We start from the raw sequence: 20,951 nt of genomic DNA on the forward strand, positions 1-20,951 counted from the left end.
TATTAGGAAGAAATTCTTTGCTATGAGGGAGGTGAGATACTGTAACAGGTTGCCAGGGAGGTTGTAGCAGTGTTCAAGGCCAGGTTGGATTAAGTCTTGAGCAACCTGATTTATGTATTGGTGAAAGATTGATCTCATCTGAGAGATGACCTCTTGTGTCATAATTTCACTAATCTCACAGAGGCAGGACCTGGCTTTCAGATTAGCAAGGCATGACTGTCAGGGGAATGATGGCAAACTATTTGAACTTTGTGTCAATAAAACTGATGGTCCATCAGATACAGCTTTCACAGAAGGGAGTAATTTGCCTTATAATTTGTTTCTAGGAACTCTAAAAAAGATGACCTGAATAACTGGATTCTTCATAGAGATTTTGATTGTCCATCTGCCATTTGGATCAGTAACAAGGGTCTCCTAAGGCAAATATAATGCTAAGGACCTTACAGAATGAGAAGTAATCTTTCCATCAGAAAAACTGTGATGATATGGCATTCTCCTTGCAAATGAAATAGATCATATAATGGGAAAGTGATTAGAAAAACAGGATTGAGTGGTGATGATGAAAATGTAGCATGAGATTGGTGGCTTTTGCTTTATATGTTTTAACTGGCTATGTAATAGGTCATCTTATCCCAGCTGAGCGTAGATCTGCTACCTTTGTTACACCATCCACTGGGATTTTTACATTTGCCATGTATAGAAAGATGCCATGCAATAGAATGAGTATTCTATTATTCTATTGCCATTCTATTGCCATTCTATCATTCTATTGCAATAGAATGGGTATTACACACTTAGAATCTTTAGCATGCTACCAAAATGTGGAGCCTATACACAGATATTTGCTAAAATCATTTAATCCAATAGTAAAAGTTCTCTTTCATGCATATAATCTGAAATGTTTGCCTTAGTGATCACCACAAGTCTACTAGGTAATTTTCTACTTAATTTACATTGGTTAAAAATACTCATTTTTCTATCCTGTACTGATCAGTGCTTACTAATCTTGTTAGTTTTGGTATGTCTTGAGATGACAAAACTCATACAAAGATAAATTGTGATTTAAACCTTATAAATAAATATGATCTAGTCTACAAAACAGTAAACTTTGTCATTGAGCTCACTTTTTCAAATGGCATCTGGGTTTTGACATAAATGATTGAAAAGTCCACATTTAAAAACTGGAATCTCACTTCAATCAGTTGCATTATTCACCAAGATTTTTTCCTATGGTTGTAAAGGAATCTTGTTCTGTGATCATTAGAAAATCTTTTTTGAATATCTTAACCTTTGGTTTGTGTTCTGTCATGTCTTGTTGCAGGAATTGATTATCTGCATCCAGATCTTGCATCAAACTACGTAAGTTCATGCTCATGTTTTCTGTAAGATGTGGATTTTCTTATTACTATAGTCTCTGGTACAAAATTTTAAATAGGGAGTAGAACAGCAGTACTGCTGGACTCCTGATCTTAGTGATCATACATTTCCCATTGAAAGAAGCAGACTGAAAATGGGGCTACCTATGCAAGGAGTGGAAATGTGACAAGGCTCTTTGTGGAGAAATGACAATCTTGTGTCACATTAAATACGCTGCAGCTTGCAATACTGGATTTAGGACAGAAATGAGTAACCTGTGAATTAGAGTTCTCTAAGTCCTGCTATTAAGATGCAGAATGCCCCTATCACTTGGAGAGCCACGGAGTTGTGGGCTGTGGCAAGGCATGTATTAGCCTTTGAAACCTTCAGGAGCAGTTTAATTCCTTTATACCAGGTATTTTGATCCAGTGCTTCAGAGCATGTGCAGGCCAGATTGTGTATTCTCAGCACATGCTATGCAAATGATTGTTCCTCAGATCTACCTCAGGATTCAGACCTTTGGACTAGAGTGTTCCTGCTTTTCTTAACTCTTTGTCTCCCTCCAACCCTCCATTGGCACTAGCACTCCTATCTTCAGGTCCCTTCCTGAGGGAAGGCCAGGCTGCTTCAGCTGAGCAACGTGGTTTAGTTTGCAATTGCAATTAAATGAAAAGAGGAACAAGGTGAGATGGAGATTTTGGAAAAAAATGTCAGCCACTTGGATAGAACAGCTCCAAAATGAGGAAGACAGTTATTTTTACATACGGGCAGTTTGGAACATAGTAACACACACAGGATGAAAATCTATTTGTGTTGCAAGTAGCAAAGCACATTTGGTAGATAACAAGTGGATATAGAATGCTTTGGAGAATGCATTTGGGAAACAGCTGACCACAGAATGCAGATTAGCCAGTTTCACTACTCCTTATGAACTGGCTTTAATAGCAGCTTTAATTAAACCATGTGCTCTGACTGCAGAATTCTCTTCCAAGAGAAATAACTCAGTAGGATGCTCCCATAAATTGATAGAAATAAATAATTTTTTAAAAAGCAGACTTATTTTTTTCAGAAATTGTGCTCTATGTATGTTCTAGCATGTGATGTGGGCAAAGCACATGCTCTACATTCACTTTTCAGCAGCAAGTGTAGACAAAGTATATGGGGATATTCTGTTTCTAAAAATCCTGTTTCAAATACACAAGCAAAAAGTCTGCACAATATACCTGATATAAGAATTCTGTTGAAAACAGTGAAATTAGGATCATGCCCACAAACAAAAACTAGATTCTACTGTAATATAGTGCTTTCTCTTTTAATTCCAAAATATTTTGTGTTTAATGATACATATAGTCCAAAATATTTTGTGTTTAATTATGGATATTTGTCAGGTTTAGCAGAAATATATTGGTTTTAGAGTGGCAATAGTGAATATTCTGGAAATTAGTGGAAAATGACACAGAGAAGGGCAGTGTGCAGACATGATGGTGGAAATCCTGAAGTAATGGAGCTGGAGAGAAATCTGAGTGTTAAGAGATATTGGGATGAAAATTGGAAAGAAAAGCTGTCTGGACATGGGGGTCATCAAACATTTAATGGCAGTCATGGAAGACTTGTGAGGAAACTGACTTTGAAACAAGGATCTGAAAAGATTTGTGCAGGAGTGACTTTGTCCAAGTGAGGAGAGGTTCTGTAGTAGCAGTGATCAGGCTGTAGAGGGAAAAGACAAGATTAGCTGGCTAATACCAAATGCAGAAGCAAATGGCTGGTTGGTAAGACAGTCATTAAAGGAGCAGCAGAAATCCCATCTGAAAGATCTTGAAGGAAATAAGACTTCCAGGCTTTAATACTGAAATTCAAAAATAGGACTTTTCACATGAGGTCTATGGTCCTAGGCTAGCACTGTGTTTGAGAGGTGGCTGGTTAAGGACAAGGTTAATTCCTTGTCCTGCTGATAAAACCTGCCATCATCTCCTTGCCCAACCACAGCAGAGCGAGTGCAGGGCTTGGTTCGCCTGTACTTTGCCTCTTCCTGCAAGGCTGCAGGGTCCTTGAGTCCCAGGAGTTCCTGCACTGGCAGCCTCTGCTGTCTCTCAGAGGCCATGGGGGCCTTTTTCCCAGTAGGTAGTAATTTGGGCATGAACTAAAGATGAGGACTTAAATTCCACTGAAGAAAATATCAGTTTAGATGTAAAAATGCAATGAAACGAGTCTCTTAAGCTGACATAGCAATTATAGTCATCTTTGTACAACTCCTATATCACATTCTTGGTGTTTCACTATATCTGCACTTTGGGGCAGCTTTCTCTGAAGTACTGTTGTTTATTTTTAGCAAATGAAAAGCTTCTCAATTGTATTAAAGCCTCCATACCCTGACGTGTCTGTACATCTTGCTTGGAAAATTGGGAGCAATTAGAAAGTCTCTCAAAGGTGGTAGGTTTGTCAGTTGAGCATTTTCAAGTGTAAAACTTTGTCCTTGGCTCCTCATTTTAATTTGGCTTTTATGATTTTGACTTTCTGGTTTTTTTGCTTGAATAGTTTAATGGAGGTTAGCACTTAGATGAAATGCAGGGTCAGAGAAGAGAAAGATCTTTCTGAAGAAGTAAACTTTGTACTTTCTCTTAAGATGTTGAACTTCTACCTATCACTTGGAGTGCACTTTCATCCATATTTTTCTTTGTAGTTTTTTAAGATTTACTGCTTGAATCATCCATTTCTGGTTTTAATGCTCTTTATATACATGGAAAGACATGTGCCTGCTCATTGTGTGGGTGGACTGCTCTCCCACCATTGCCTCCTGGCTTGCTGCAGTATATCTACTTGCTTTCCTGGCATCAGGGAGTTATGGCAAAGCTGGAATTTTCCATTCTACACTGTGAATGCAGAGACATTAATTGTCGAATGATCTGTATTTTCTTCCGAGGCTTGGAAACCCTGCAGGGAACCTTGGAAACCTTCAGGAAACTGTTTTTTTCACCACAAAGAGAGCCCTTCATTATGAACTGATAATTAAAAAGCTGGGGCCTAATCTACACCATGGTTTGCTCTCAAATGATAATGTACATATAAGCCCAGCAATTTTCAGGACTGATTTCTCCAAGATACAGCATCTGAGTGAGAAAGAAATGTCAAGTTAGAGGGGCTGCATCTGAGATATGTCTATTAAAAGGGAAAAAAAACCAGTTTTTGGGGATGGACATAGCAAACTATTTTAAAGAAAGAACTAAGCCAATGGAGATTTCTTGTGCCACAAACAGAAACATAAGCTGAGCTCTCTCTGATACCAGGTTTTTATTGTGGTATTTTATCCTTGGCCGCTGCCTGCTGGTGGAAGTCAGTGTAGCAGCATTTTCCCACTTGGAGCAGTGGGGAGCTGATCATCTCCTATAAGTGGGTTTGTCCCTGATTAGCAGTAGTTAGAAAAATCAGGATCCCACCAAGAGACTTGGGCCAGGAGTGAAAAATTGCTGGTTTTAGTGTCTGAACTCTGCCAGAAACTGAAAGCTTGTTTCAACAAACCTAGGGAGAGAGAGAGGACAAGAAAAACACTGTAGGAAAACTGGAGGTGACTATGTGAATAGGTAACATTTTCACCAAGTATTGATAAATGTACAATGAGAATCAAGCAGCATTTCTTAGTAATAGATAACAATTGAAAAGATTTTGAACTCTGTAGAATTGCACAGATGTAACATGTACAAACAAGCATCAACCTGAGCAGTGGTTTATTGCTGGCCTTCCCCAAACCTCCTCTCTTTTCTTGTCTGTACTCCAAGTCCTTATAGTGCAGCCTTATCTTCTAAGGTCCTTGCCAGCTGTCACTCAAACTGTACACAGGAAAGGCCATATGTAAGGAATGAGGGAAGACTTTTTGGATTTACCTCAGGGTTAGTCAAAGTTTTCCGTCATCTATCATTTCTCATTTAGATGTGAACAGCAGATTACCTTACCTATCTTCTCTTCCCGCTTTGTCAGCATCTCCAAACAGAAAGCAGTCTTTCTCTCATCACTTTTGATAACTTGTCTCCGGCCAATACCGTAACAGCTCCCCTTGCCTTGCTGAGAGTGGGAGCATATTTTTGGAATAATTATCACATAAGCAGTGAAGCAGGGAAATGTTCCACTTCTGTTCTGAGCTGCATTTGCCATTGTTTGCTAGAGGAACAAAAACACCATTGAATAATCCTTACAGCCACAAAACGAATAAGAAATAATACAGGCAATAAATTTTGCACTGCAATATGTATAACAAAGCATAGCAACAGCACAAAGGATCTTCTTACTTTTAGAAAGTCTTTCCTTCATTACCATGTTTTTCCTTCATTACCATGAATTTCTGAGTATGATTTGGCCTCCCTGCACACCACAAAAAGGACCAGCAAACTGTTCTGGTAGCCATGAGCCTGAGTGCAATGATTTACCAGTACAAACCATCAGTATCTCCAGTAAAAATCTCTAGGGCATAGTTGTGGGATTTTGTAGAGCTGACAAAGCTCCACTGACATTTATTGATCCACACTGCTTTGGCCTTGGTGACCCACCACTCCCCCACCCCCAAATTCCAGCTGATTTTTTTCCTGAGTCCAGTAGAGTCCACATATAACTGGTGGGGAGAAAAATGTTGTCCCTTTTCAGGGCAAAATTTGTTGGAAACACTCTGAAGAGATTGAAAAGCTCCCAGTGTCTCTGCACTTAATATGAACCCAGGGAATGCTCAGGAATTGTAAACACAAACCATAGGTGAGTCAGGTTCCTACTGGCCTAGTGTCATGGAATGATATCTGGCAGCTTTATGAAATCTGATTCCCATGGCATGATTTTCAAAAGACTCTGAGACAGACTGCATTTCAAAGGGCTATGCAGCACATGCACTAGACACTTCATTTCAATAAACATTTACTTCTGATATATGAAAGGTATTTTATGGGAAAACTCTATGTGCTGACTGTAATTGCTAGCATCTATTTTTAATTGTAATGTTAAAAAAGCATTTATTATAAAAAAAATATAATAACTTGTTTCAGCACATCACTAATTAGATTTGGGCTTGGTTGATTTCTTTTGGGTTTTTTGGTGTTGCCTTGGAGTTCGGGTCTTGCTAATACGTTTTCTAAAATAAACAATAGCATAAAACCTAAAAATATCAACCAAATCCTGGGATAAATTCACAATACATCCTTCTGCTAGCACTGAAAGTTCAGTTAGAACACTGATGGATGAAGGCTGTTAATGAAATTTCTGCCACAATCTGCTTCAAGAAATTGCTGAGAATGAAGCCTCTCTTTTGCCAGGATAGAAGGATGGATCAAGTGTTAAAATGCGAGGCTGACTGATGCCTTAGCAGGCAAAACTGGTAGCCTTCTATTGGGCTGTTTATGCTGCTCAGGTGGTGTCTGGCAGCTCAGGGCTTATTTTAGAATTTAGAATATGATTACTCAGGACATGCATGACAATAAAGTTTCACTGGAAAAAATTAGAAGTTACTGGGAAAATAATTAAATTCTCTTTCAGAAGTAGCTATTTTTTTTTCTGTTATTCTGTGCAGGATCAGCTTCTGGGCTCATTTCTATGCTCTGTGCAATCTGTTTTGGTTTTTTTCCTCAGAACATAATAAAGGCTAAAAAAGAGATGATGCCCTCTCTGATCATATCAGCCAGGCATATAAGGTTCTCAGTGTACCTGGAGGGGTGTCCTGAATTAGTCACATACAGAAAATGCTTCAAATCTTGGAAAACGTAATAGGCTTCTACAAACAGTCCTTGCCTGCTCCCAACAGTAACTGCTATTAAAGGAACATGTCACTGGTACTCGTATATTGAAGTCTAAATAAGATGACTGGACAGTTCTTCTGTTCTGTACCTTACTGCTGCTTAACATGAGCACTGCCAATGGGGGAGAGAAGCTGTGTAAAGGAGATGTCAGTGTCTTCCTATTTAATGAAAGGTAAAAAGTTTCTGTAATCGTAATCTCTAGCTTTCCACTTAATCAAACAGATGGAACAGCAGAAAGAATGCAAAGGCTTGTAGCAGACCCCGTGGAGCTGGTGAGATCTCCATGGAGGATTGAGACGTAACAGTAGGAACTGCTGAGCCATGATGAGACAGCAAAATAAGCTCCTGTCTTTGATCCCCCACCCCACAGCTTATCTATGTAACCTCATAGGCCACTTCTCCCTGACCCCTACTATTGGAGAAGTTTGGATCCCCCTATACCTTATAAAAAGGGGCTGTTTTAGCCCATTCGACAGAAGAAGAGCTATCGCTGGAACCCTTCACAGCCTCCCCAGTAAATCATCGCTGTGGAGCCACCAGGACTTCTTCTCCTCTCTCATGTCTGCTTCTGCCTCAGCCAAGGCGCCCTAGCGAGCAAGCAAAGAGTTGAAATCCTAAGAGAGCTGATAATCACAAAAGGGCTGACAATCACTGAGCTTGCTAAGGGTAGCCTGCGGCGGCTGTGAGCTGACTGGGTATTCGGGCACTCTTTCTCTGAGAGGGACTGAGTTCCCAGACCACCTTGCATCGCTTGGTTGATAAGACCAAGATCGGGGCTTTATCATAAAAAAGACTGTTTCTCCTCTGGATTATTTCATATGGCCAGAGGGCACAGAAAGAGGCTTTTTCTGCAAAAGAGGCTGTGACTTGTGACGGAGGTGTGATTGCCCTAAGGGGAGATGATTTGTGTCACAGAGCTGTATTTACAGCTGAAAGCTGGATTTCGTCTACTGAAAGTTGTTATGTGAATGGCTTTGCTGAAGCCCATTTTTAGAGTTCTATGACCCTGAATGCTTGACAAGACATGGGGCTTAGTGATTAGTAGCATCCATGCAGCTGGAGTTGGCACTGTGCCACTGATATTGGTCTCTCCAGGGGGATGCACTGATTTATGCTGGCTATAAAATAGACTCAAAATACTGTTCCTTTGGAATCAAAAGGTACTCACATATTGTAGTTGCATTTGACCTTTATTATTTTCTGATCAATGTATGCAGCAAGAAGTTTCCAGCTCTATTCTATATTAGAACCACCTGAAAGGGATAATTTTCAAGTTAAATACATGCCTGGTGTGCAAGCAATGTGAGATGGTGCCAAAGATACATACTGTGCAAGCCAACAAGCACTCATTGTCTGCAGCATTTATTTTTCTCTATAACCAATGCACTTAATCAGTTGCACACTGAGAAAGTGTAAGGTGGCTAATTGCTTTAATCATAAAGCACTAGTATTAATTTTCACTTAAAGCATCATCTAGGGAAAGTAAATGAAGATTGTTGAAATGAGAAATGCACAAGGATGAAAGAGCAGATGACATTTTTGCATCAGTTCTAGCCGATGTTTTCGGAATTGGCTTGTGTTTCTCTCTAGGGTTTCTCCAAGTAAGCCTTTTTATAAAATTAAAGTGTCCATGGGAAACTGAAAGTGAAATATTTTTATTTTGTATCAGTTCAACCTAATTTTAAATATTTGACATCCAGAATGTGCTGAATTAAAACAGCAGCAATCAAATCCCACTCTGGTGCTTGGTGCACTTGGGAGAAGAGGGTCAGACACATGGTCCCTGGAGGCAGTGAACACCACGTAATTTTAAAATCAAGTTCAACAAATTGAAAAAAAGAGATTTCCTTTCCCCAAAATGAAAGTAATACATTTTGCATTGAAAATGGCCCAAACAATTTTTAAAGATTTTTCCATTTGAAAGCCTTAATTTTCTGTTTCTCAAAGAATACTTATTTAGCTGCTGATATTTTTTAAGACTCTAACCGGTGTGGAAATCCCTGAATATCCACCAACATTTAGATGCAACTTAATTAAAATTCATGCTGTAGTTATTTTTGGTTACCAAGGTATCACCAGGGAAGTCTGAATTAGATGGTGTGTATGGAGCACTGTTCCCTCACAAAGCTTCATCAAAATTTCATGGGGTTTAGGGAGAGTTTTTTGGGCCCAGTGGTGATTTTGACAAGGAAAGTCACAACCCCACTTTTAACTACTGGACTTTCAACTTTTAAAAGGAGAGCTTTGGCCAAGTTCCTCTTCTAGGAGTGTCGGGGGGTAGGACGGTCAGGATGGATGGAGACAAGAGATCTCTGAAGCCAGGTCATGGAATTTGTGGTTTATTGCAAAGGGCGTGGGTGCAGGGCCCTGCTGGGAGCTTCCAGCTGCAGCTAGGAGCAAGCCTGAGAGAAGAGAGGGGTAGAGAGGATGAGGGGGTAAGAGCGTAAAAGGGCAAAAGAGCAAAAGTGTAAAAGAGCAAAAGGGTAAGAGAGAGAGGTTTCCGTTACAATACAATAAATCTTCTTCTGTGTTGAATATTCTAATTCTCACTAACCAATCTAGTACATTATACAAATCCTATAGCATTTACATACAGCCTAAAAGAATCACTACATTATCATACTGTGTTACATTTTAAACACTAAGAACTACTCTTTGGACCCCTTCTGCTAAGCTACTAGGGTCTGCTCTGACCCTTGGACCTGTCTGGAGGCAGAGGGTATTGTTTCATCAAAAGGGGATTACTTTCAGCCAGCCACACCATTGTTTTCCAGTTGTTCAGTAACTAAGGTATTTCAAAGCTTGCTTTCATTTCAGTCTTGCTTATAGTTTCTATATTCTCAAAATCTTTTGCCAGGCAATCATATTTATAAGGCTTTCCTGTTTCATCTTCCCCAACACCATCTGGATAAGCCAGTCTTGCAAAGTAAAAGAGTGTAGGAGACCTGGAATTTACAAGTAGTGCCCTTTTTTTGTAATCAAAATGGCCTAGATACAGTAAATAAAGCTACAGATATTCACCAATACTTTAAACACCTCTCCTTCACTGTACCTGTAACTTAATTCAGTTAATTTGAAATGAATTCAGTCTTTTCCATCCTGGCACTTGTGGTGGTGTTCATGGGGGTCTTAGGATGAGGGAAGACATGAGAATGTTGACTCCATATTTCTGAAGGCTTGATTTATTATTTTATTATATATCTTATATTAAAACTATACTAAAAGAATAGAAGAAAGGATTTCATCAGAAGGCTAGCTAAGAATAGAAAAAGAAGAATGATAACAAAGGCTTGTGACTGACCGAGACAGTCTGGACAGCTGGATTGTGATTGGACATTAAATAGAAACAACCACATGAGACCAATCACAGATCCACCTGTTGCATTCCACAGCAGCAGATAGTCATTGTTTACATTTTGTTCCTGAGGCCTCTCAGCTTCTCAGGAAAAAAAATCCTAAGGAAAGACTTTTTCAGAAAATATCATGGCTACAGGCACTTCATCTTGGCATGGTTATTTGCTTTGCATTGTTTGATTTTATTTATATGCATTTATGTTCTTCATGTTAATATTTTATTTCTTGGCAGCTATGTAAACCCCTGCCTTATTTCAGATTGCTTTGATTTAAGTATAATGTTCACAATTTCTGTTTCTTTCCCAATAGAAGCAATATACATAATGAACATCTCTTACCAGGGAACAGAATAGCAGTGCACAGTGTCTTATAAAATGCTGGCCACATTGAAGTCAATGGTAGTTTTTGTGTTAAAATCAGCAATTTGACAGATGATGTAAACAGCAGTTTGTTCTACTGTGCATTGCCTTTATTTTTTAAGCATAACAGTGAGAGGCATAGACTTCAGCAGAGCAAATAATGATATCAAGGCTGTGGAAACATGACTGCCTGGGATAGCATGTTTTCCTGTGGAATGGGAGCTTGTATTTGATGAAACTTTGTCTACTTCCAGTACTGTATAGCTGGTTTTTTGGTGAAACTTAAATCTATATGGTAGTGGATATCTCAGTCACACGTTCCCTGTGCTGTCCTTACTTGTAAACATTGATGCAGATTGGGAAGGGTTGGAAATGTTTTTCAGGCAAATAATTTTCTGATTTTTGTTAAATGAGGTGAATCTTTAAATATGTACAAAGGTGAGGATGAAGACTGTGCTGTGTTCAAGGACTTCACCATTTCAGTGCTAGCAGATGATTTTTAGAATTCCTTCCTGTGAGAAATGAAATCACTTTAATTCAGTGGCACTTAACTCATTTGCAGGATTAGTCAACCATGATACTGTGTCTGACAGATGTAGTTGAGGATCTTTCTGTCAGTCATCTAATGATGTCTAGGACACTTTTTAAATTTTAACATCCAGTAAATTGCTGTGAATACATTAGCTATGATCAAATATACTAATCTTTAACAGAAGAACCTGGAATGATCATGTACTATTTAGAATCTTAAATACTTGAAAAACTTAGTATGTGTGGATTTACATGAGCACATTCTGAAGATTCCACCTTTTCGCTCTGTAAGTTTGGATTTAGGTGGTTTCACATGGAATGAGCAATGCAAACTTTAATTAATGCCAGAAAATCTAAATTGGTGCATTAAAATTCCTGAGAGCCCAGTATGTCTTGACAGGAATTAAGTCACATTATAATTCTTCCCTGGAATACTAATGAGGTCAGCTTAAAACTGAAATAACACACAATAGGTCTTCAAGACCTTTTAACTCTAAGGATTGTACATCAAGCTGTGTTTGCTTTTTGTGACAGAAGAAATGCAGGTAATAGCTTGCATTATGTTTTTTGAGTCTCTTTGAAATTTTCATCTCCTTTTGCTTCATCTACAATGTCACTTTTATGTCTTCATTTATCTTCCATATTGTCCTGATTTAGGGCAAATTTGGGAGGAAACCTCCAAAAGGGGGCCCCTCCAGAAAGCAAACTCACAGGCCCCTTGGGAAAGATTCCTTGGAGAGAAGTGGAAAGAACCTGTTTATGTACCAGGCGCAGCACCCCCCAGCACACAAAATGAACAATATCAGATGACAAAGCTTTTTCACTACTCTGAAAAAGATGACAAATTCAGAAAGTCTCTCTTGGGGGTGGTCGCTCTGTTATCAGTCCCTCCGGTGCTGGGGTAGCTGCTGCAGCCACAAGGTGCAAACTCCCGGTGTTCCCCAGGTCCCAGTCCAGAGCAGGCTCGAGTGGTTCCAAGAAAGGGAAAGAAAAACAGTCCAGGGAAAATTTGGACTACTTAGCTAAACTAACTAATGAGCAGAAGCGAAAAGCAAGAGCAAAGCAGGAGCGAAGCAGAAGCAAGAGCAAAGTGAAGAGCAAAGCAAAAAGCAAAAGCAGCACCATGTACTGCCCTGTTTCTGTGTCCCGCCAGCCGTGGGGGAGCAGGCTGATAAGAAACCAAACAAAACTTTCACTCTCCAGAGCCAGTCTTGAAGGCACAGAACATAATATCCAGCATAAACGGAGCACACAAATGGGGATACAAGCATCATAAAGTCACCCTAGGACACATATTCATGCAATTTAGGTGAAACACCAGCTGTGTGGTTGTTAACAGTTCTCTTGTCAGCTGAGAAGCCTTTCATGAGAAGGAAAATAACCAACTAGTTTTCTGTCTTGTCTGCTTTCACTTTCAGTTCCTCTGCATCACCAGACTAGCTTTCCCTGTCCTCCCCTCTCCATAACCCACATGGACCAGGTCTCTCTGTTGTAGGTCACCCCCCAAACCACCTAAGCCACTTTGATTTCCCTCTTTGCAAAGGTCCAGTTTGGCCATTCTGTAACAATAGGTTGGTAGCTTCTATAAGTGGTCATCTTTAACAACCTGCCATATTTGTTTTCTGAGTGCCATTGCAACCACAAGTCCAGTAATGCTGCATTTTGCTGTGAGCATTGCTGATAATTGTCAGCTTTTTTGGACTCTGCAATGCGGCTGCCAGTGCCTACTGATCACACGCTGCAATAGGGAAAGGTTGGTTCTCCCAGCATAAGTGAACCACTTCTTGCCAGACCATGTCATGCTAAATGGCTTGACTTGAAGGATTGCTGAGTTTGTATTGCAGCCTGTGAGCTATAGGTTTTCTTACAGTGATGAAGAAAAATAAATCTCCCTAATCCCCCACATGCCGCTTAAAAGACCTTGATGCTGGGTGTGATCTGGATCTTGCTATGTTTGATGAGAAGAATCCATGGCAGATTTTGCTAGATGTTGGGCTCATGGGCAGGAGCAAGATGGCTAAGCTCCCGGTCCCTTCCTGCTTATCCTTCCAAGAGGTTCTAAGTGCTGGCTGCCATCAAAACATTGCAAACACAACCTTTACTGCAGCTCAGTGCCCAGCAAGCACATATTTGATGTAGTGATGGGCTTGTCAGCTATTTTTGACAGGGACATAACTAAGAATAATGGACTTGGACCTCATTTCTCTGCTGCCAGCTTTATACCTCTATTAGTTTTTCAACTTCAGTAGGTCAAACTAATGCATAATCAAAGTATCTGAAGGGGAAAACTATTCATTGGAAGAGGAATGTGGGCCAGGTTTTTAATAAAATGGAATGCTAAAACTAAAAATTGTGGAGCAGGCTAAGAATGCCAAGAGGTGAATAATGAAGCAGTGTTTTTATTATAAACAGAAATTAATTTGGCTGCTTCTTTTTAGTAAAGTCTCATGTCTGCCTCAATTTCTTTTTTTTTTCCTATGTCAGGTAAAGATGCAGGGGAAAATAATGGAGGGTATTTCAATAAGCTGGTTTCATTTTTAAAAATTGATTGCAAAAATTCTCAACCTCCTAAAAATTCTGCCCAACATAACATTTTCTCTGAATCTTTGTGATTCCCATTTTTTTGGTCCTGTTTGACTATACACGTCTGAGCTAAGCATTAGCAAACACCCACAGGGTTAGATGGCAATTAGCTGGATACATTTGGACTTTCATTTTGTTCATTGGGAAAACACCTGACAATCTTGGTACCTAAGAATTAATTTCTGATTTCCTTCCGGTTCTTCAGAGCTGGGAAAGAGCTGTGCTTAGATCTTCCTGGGTGGTAGATCTGTAGCACTGCTGTACTGCCTGTGTGCTTTACCCTGTGTGAAATAAAAAGTGTGTTTACTCCAACCCTTTTTTTAAAGATGCTCACATGCTGGGGAGCGTCAGCCAGCAGTGGAACTAATGCTGGTTTTCTCATTTTGTCTGCAGGGGAAATAGGAAGGCCATTACTGTGGTAAAAGTAAAATAAGTGGTTGTGTGACATTGTAGTGCTAAGTGATTTGTAGAGAGCATCATCAGTTACGTGACAAAGAAATCTGTTTAATATAGAAAAAGAATACAATGTGATATGACCTCAGCAAAGCTATTTGTCTTCATAACTGTAACTTTAAAAATAATGATACCTTAATGAAGATAAATGCAAATGTTAAAGTGAGACTCCATGTTTTTTTCAACTGCCTTTTTGTTTGTTTGCTTTTAAACCTAAGAACTGGAAAACTTTCAGCTTTGCAAATTAAATTGTTAGATAAGAAGTGGGAGACAGCCGATTTGTCTTCCTATAAACTCTGAAGCTGGATTATTAGAATTCTTATATCTTATAAGCTCAACAATTTTAAATGTTGTAAATGAAGCAGTTGAAACTTGTTGTTTGCAGTCAGTTTATCTTCTTTTGACTATAATTCCACTAGTTTTTCCTTTGGCCTAACCCAGATGCTTGGTGATTGTTGAGGAAATTGAAGGTTTTTTCGGTAATAACTGCAAAATGAAATCACTGTTGTGGTGAGCTCTTTACTTGCTCATGCTGTGGCCAAGTAGAGCCTGTACTGAATACCTGGAACTGGAATACCAGGAGGGCTTACAGGCACCTCAGGTACTATTCTGGACCCAGGACACAACTCCATCAATTTCAAATAATGTTCTGGTTTATTATTCTGTGGCTGTTTTGAAAAGAACAGCAGAGAAGTGTGCTGCTGTCTTATTATTCAAGATCTGGCTTGTGTTGTCTGGCTCAGTATTTTTACTTTCGTGATGTACCTATAAGAAGTGGGTAAGAGGATACAGTTTCTGGGGAGACATAGCAAATGTCACCAGTTGTGAATTTGCTTTTTAGGGTTAATATCTTCAAACAAAACCCATTACTTTGTGGATATATTCTTGGTGTTTACATGGTCTTCAAACCAGCACTGAATTTGCTGGATAGAAATATAGGACATGTACATTAGTTCCTATAGAGGCAGAGGCATTTAAAAAGTTACAGGGCTTTTTTCATTTCCATTTTAAAATCCCCACAAACCAAACCAAAATAAAAGTGTGCTTCCCATGGCAGAGAGGAGAGGGCTTATTGTACAATGGCTAACTTAGCAGCAGTGTATCTGGTTTTTTGTTAATGATCTTTAAGCCTTGCAGCGTCTCTCCTAGGTTAAACATGTTGTCTCCTCTTTCACCTTTTGGTGAGAATGTTCCATTTATTTAAGCCTGTGTGTACAAAACTGAATTTCATTTTGCCACCACATGATCTTCAGACTTATTTTAGTACAGTTTCCCTGAGATGTTTTATGTTGTAATTTGAGTTCATGGCTTTGCTTTCTCTTTGGATCAGTAAAGAAATCAAACAAAAAAAAAAAGGTATCTTGCTACCTCAGATCTAGTACAGGACTTTAATGTCATTAATAGAATCAGCCTGTGACCAGTGGGATGTGGCTTTGTCTCCTGCATTAGCATGTGAGCATAGGCATATTTCTTGACTTACTGGGAAAAAGGAAAGTGTATGTGAATTACACTGCAGAAGCTTTTCAAGTCAGACAAAAATTTATGGGCTTACTGCATTATTCAAGGTACATAATTTTATTACAGTGCTGAACAACTCATGGGACAACTGATTTATTGTTAGTGTCATATTTTGCATAATGAATTTTTTGCACAGATGATTTTACTGTATGTGTTTTAAAAGGTAGAAGACAATTCTTTGGGAAATTTTAGTCTAAGGAAAGCAGAACTTTATACAGAGGCAAAAGTAATCTATTTGTGTCATGTATACAAGCCATTACTTAATAAATTATTGAAAGGGTTTCATCCTCGGATCTGATACGCTTCTGTTAGTATTTTGTTTGGTGTAGAGGCTAGAAAGCAAAAATAGAGATATTCCTTAAAGAGCAATACCATTCCTCTCTGTAGTAGCATTTTTATTATATAATAGATATTATTTATATGTAGTTGTGTATAGATAATGACTGATAGACATCAAATCACTCTGCAGCAATGAACTGATTTTGATTGAACATGAGGGATTAGATTCACCTCATTGTAACACCCAGTGCCAATGACTGGTCTAAGGCCAGACCAGTGCTTGAGGTTGGAGGCTCAAGTTCTCACCGAGGTTGAAAACCGGGCAACTACCTTAGATATTGAAAATCAAGTGTTAAACACTTCAAGTCTAAGAGAAGGAACTGCCAGTAGACTAGTTTGGCAAGAAAACAGGGCACTGAATCATCAGAGTGGAAAAGCAAAGTGTTCCCATTTCAGCATGCTATTGTGGATCCTCATCTGCACTGGTTTTGATTGCAACCTCACAGGTTCCTATGCTAATTAATTCTCCATGTTAGCAATAAACTCCCTCTTGCTGCCTACTGGGGATTCCAGCCTATGGAGGAAAATGGCAAAACACAGATTTTAATATTCACTTCACAAAACACAAAATGAAATATTTAAGCTGTCCACTCAAGCAGTTCCCTTTGTGGTACAATTCTAAAATTGTTTAATTTCTTAGTTTAGCTTAAAAAAAATTAACAAAAGCTGAGGCTTAGGTATTTTTGGATTTAATCTTTAAATTAGGAACTTGAAGCTGTCCATTTGTACTTCTCTCTGCTGTTTCATTATCAATTTCACTGCTTCCATAGTGTGTGAAATATTCCTTCACAATGCTGAAACTCACAGTCTTTTCTCAAAGACCCTAATAAAGATAAATTGCTCAGTTAGCAGTTGTTTTCTTTCCAAGACTTCTTAATTTTGCCCTTTGTCGATGGTTCCCCCTCCATTAGTTATCTTTTTCCTATGAGTGCTGTGATCCAAAATGAAGCAAATGAGAGCTAAATGATCTGGCTAAACAACTTGGTTTATAGCCTGCCTAAAGGTATCTTTCCATAAGCTGCCTTACCTGGGGTCTGCAGTAGGGCTGCAGTTTGCTGTAGGGTGTCTGAATCATTCAGGCTGGAATCCCTTTGTCTGTTACTGCTATGAACACAAGTGGTACAGCAGCACAGCTAGAAGGGCTTTTCAGCCTTAATTTATGCACAGGGGAATTCTAGAGTCGAAAGTGGTTGATACAAGGTGCTTGCATATTTGATGATGTCCTGAATAGTCAGCCTTACCAGACCCCCTTTGAGCTTAGGGTATGTAAGTGGGACTGCATTTCTACTAAATGGGAAAATAAAACACAGTTGACACATGACTGAGTTTAAATCTTCATTTGTACAATATTTTTAGAGTGGAAGCAGAAGTTCTGAGTGAATATGAAGTTGGCAGTATGCCTGTGTGGTATCTATGACAGTGAATTTTGTAACTCATTAAATGTTCTGTGGAAAAGTACTTGTTTTCTGCTGCTTTTAAGTCTCCCCCTCAGTAATTTAAATTTCTTAAATTATGAGAAGTAGTAAAAAATAACTGCTTGTCCACCTTCTCAGTACTACTCATGAATTACAGACAAATGTCAAATTCCCCTTTTTTCCCTGGCTGAAAAGTGATGTTCTGTTTACTCTTAGCTCATGCAAACCTCTGCCCTTCAAAGTGCTGTATAAGCAGTTGGGGTAATTAAAAGAAGCAAATTACCCAGACACCTGGGCACAAAGACTTAGAAGCACTGAGAATTTGTAGCTATAGCTGACATGACTGGAAGGCATCTTCGGACTGAAAATCAGGGCCTTAGCATGGAGATAAGGAGAGATCTGTAAGGATCTCAAGAAGAAATTAATCTCTGAGCTGGAAGACAGCATTAAGTCATTTGAGAGCCACTCTGAAAATCTCTGCTCCATTTAAATGCTGCAAAATATTTACTGTCTGTGCTGTATATAAGCAACCAGGCTTTGAAGTGACCACCCAAAAAACCCCACTGTACAATAACTTGAAAGACACTTAGTTTTGCCCTCTAAGTATCAAGGGCAATGTTATTCTCATTTCATCCTGAAACAAGTTTTTGGGAATTTAAGGGTTTGAATCCAAAACTTGGGTGCTACCAATGGACTGTCTATTCCTGTATCTCAGGAACTGAGATTCAGATGAAAGGGAATGTTTTTAGGAGCAAAGCTATTAGGAGCTATTCATGCACAAATCTCAAATTTTCTTCAATAGCATGCTCAGCCAAATCTTAAAAGGAATACAAGTACACATTAATTGAGAATTAACATAATTCAGTTCCTTGAGTATGATGATTATTAAAACATAAACTCAATGAACATACACTTGAGAGGAAACTGCTAAATATTTTTAAAAGCCTAATTTTCAGACACCCTTTATTTTTTCATTAAGAGAGAAAAAAGGAGATGGCACTTGACTTTCTGAAACTTTCTATTTGCTTCTGATCAAAAAGTTGCTGAGTCTCCTTAACTGCTGATAGGACAAGTCACAAATAAATTAGATTTATACAGAAAGCAGAGACATGGGATGACATTTTGAGAAGTGCCTGAAAGCCACATTTGTGAAGCTGTTCAGACAACTAAAGGAATGAGAAAATATGCAAAGAGATTTTCGGGTATATGTGCTGGCCATTAATGCAGTTTTCACAGTTGAATTTTGGGAAATTTACATTCTTAGGCATTGAAATGCTTGTAGAAATCTTACTGTTGTAGTATCACAAAGAAGGTTTTCAAAAATACTTCTTTTGTGGAAGACCCAGGTGTCTTGTCACTTCCACCACCATTTGGAAAATGGGATTTAACCTTTGCTTTGCCACACCAAATAGTTTAATACCAGAATACTTTTTTTTGTAAGTGTTGATGTTGATGCCCAGTAGTAACCTGATCTCTCACACCACCTCACAATTGACCACACTGGTCTACAGGAGGCTTTGCATGCCAGAAAGCATTGTTCCCTAGGCTTGCTGGTGTGGAAAATGGGAAATGGCACAGCACTGTAGGGACTGGTTTCTGTCCAGATACATCTCGCAGAATGAAGAGGGCAGTTTGCTATTGATTCTCAGCTTTTCATTCAATTTGTGTTTCACTTCATGTCTGTTCTTCAGCTGATTTTCTGTGTTCCTTGTGTTTTGTAGAATGCCAAAGCCAGCTATGACTTCAGCAGCAATGATCCCTACCCCTATCCCCGCTATACAGATGACTGGTTTAACAGGTAAATGGATTATGGGCAGCCTGCTCTTCACTTTGGTTTGTGTAAGAAATTCTGCATTTTTGTGAAATGTCTGTTTTCTGCTAAATTCAATCATCACAGAACAGACACTGCAGTCTCACTGCTGCTTGAAAATTAGAGGTTATTAACAACATCATTTTTTTAGGTTTATAGCTTATAAATGAAGTTGCTGCTCCAGAAAAGTATATTTTTCGATTGTTTGGATAAGTGATGGCTACATAACTTTTTGTTGAAAACTTTTTAAAGATTTCAGGGCTCAGACTGAGTGCTTATCAAAAAATATTTCAGGCCTATTTGATGTGGTTTTCATCTCTGACTTTAGGATGACTGGATGGTCTCCTAGTTTTGGATGGGGGTTTTTGTTTTTATTTCTAAAGAAATCAATTGTAGTTCTGTCAGAGTGACACAACAAAGAAGCAGCTGTGCTTCTACCTCAGATACGGGCTTCCTGGAATGGATTAAACAAAGTTAGGAGCTGTGATGTCCTTCTTTGTAGTCCTGCAATTTTTTGGCCAAAGCAAGATCTCAATGAGACTTCTGCTTCATTTTGTGAAAGGACCTCTGACACTTTTAAAGTAGTATGAATCCAGTTAGTGAATGGAAAGTCACAGAAAGACTAGGGCTCTAATTTGTGAAGGTCTGCTGACTTTCTTGCTTTATTTATGCAAAGGATCTTTTTAGGAGAAAGATACCACTTAGCTCTGGAGAGGAAGAAAATTAAAATTAGCTTTAGTGTGTAATGGTAGCTTTTGTTGTTTTCAGTGTGGAACTTCATAAATTTGGGTATGTTCTGCCAAGTCCCATTAACACTGATTCTGCTGCTATCAAGTATTTTATAGTGGGGCCCATTTTGCAAAGTAAACTCTCTCTGGAGGGAGAGTTACATGCCAAAGTCTCTTTGAATAGACCTCAAACATTCCAGATGTGGCAGGGGTTATTGTCTCTGGTCCCAGGTGCCCCTGGCTAACTTCAAGCACTTCGGTGAAGCATTGAGGGTGAGCAGCACTATTGTTTGTGACCCAATCTGTGATAATTGAGAACAACATGATTCAGGTTGTCGTAGAACTGCATCAGTTTCCTGTGTTTCTTGGGGGAATGGAGAGTTCAGGTCAGCAATAGGAGGAGGAAAACCACAGAGAAATTACTTTGCAGATATCCTTTACTGTTCTTTCTTTTCAGAAAAAAAATAAAATTGATACTTAGGAAGTATAACATTTTTTGTCAAGGAACGTTAGTCATACTGGGATGCTCCATCCCTGGAAGTGTTCAGGACCAGGCTGGATGGGGCCCTGAGCGGCCTTATCTCATAGGTGGCATCCCTGCCTATAGCAGGGAGATTGGAGCTAAGTGATCTCTAAGGTCCCTTCCAACCCAAACCACTCTATGATATGATGAACCTTCAGATTTCTTTTGCAAGATGGAATTTTCTGTCTTGCAAGGTAAATCAGGGGAGCAACAC

The 20,951-nt window shown here is 39.1% G+C and overlaps 1 protein-coding gene across 2 annotated transcripts in view; it reads left to right on the forward strand.

Annotated features, from left to right (window-relative positions):
* Positions 1-20,951, forward strand: part of PCSK2 (proprotein convertase subtilisin/kexin type 2) — a 103,234-nt gene that overhangs the window by 52,366 nt on the left and 29,917 nt on the right. For both annotated transcript variants that reach the window (XM_066546321.1, XM_066546322.1), the window contains 2 exons: positions 1,322-1,359; positions 19,398-19,474. In XM_066546321.1, coding sequence (XP_066402418.1) covers positions 1,322-1,359; positions 19,398-19,474 — 115 coding nt within the window. The remainder of the gene's footprint in view (positions 1-1,321; positions 1,360-19,397; positions 19,475-20,951) is intronic.

The sequence above is a fragment of the Molothrus aeneus genome, chromosome 3 (genome assembly GCF_037042795.1).
Source record: "Molothrus aeneus isolate 106 chromosome 3, BPBGC_Maene_1.0, whole genome shotgun sequence".
Taxonomy (NCBI): domain Eukaryota; kingdom Metazoa; phylum Chordata; class Aves; order Passeriformes; family Icteridae; genus Molothrus; species Molothrus aeneus.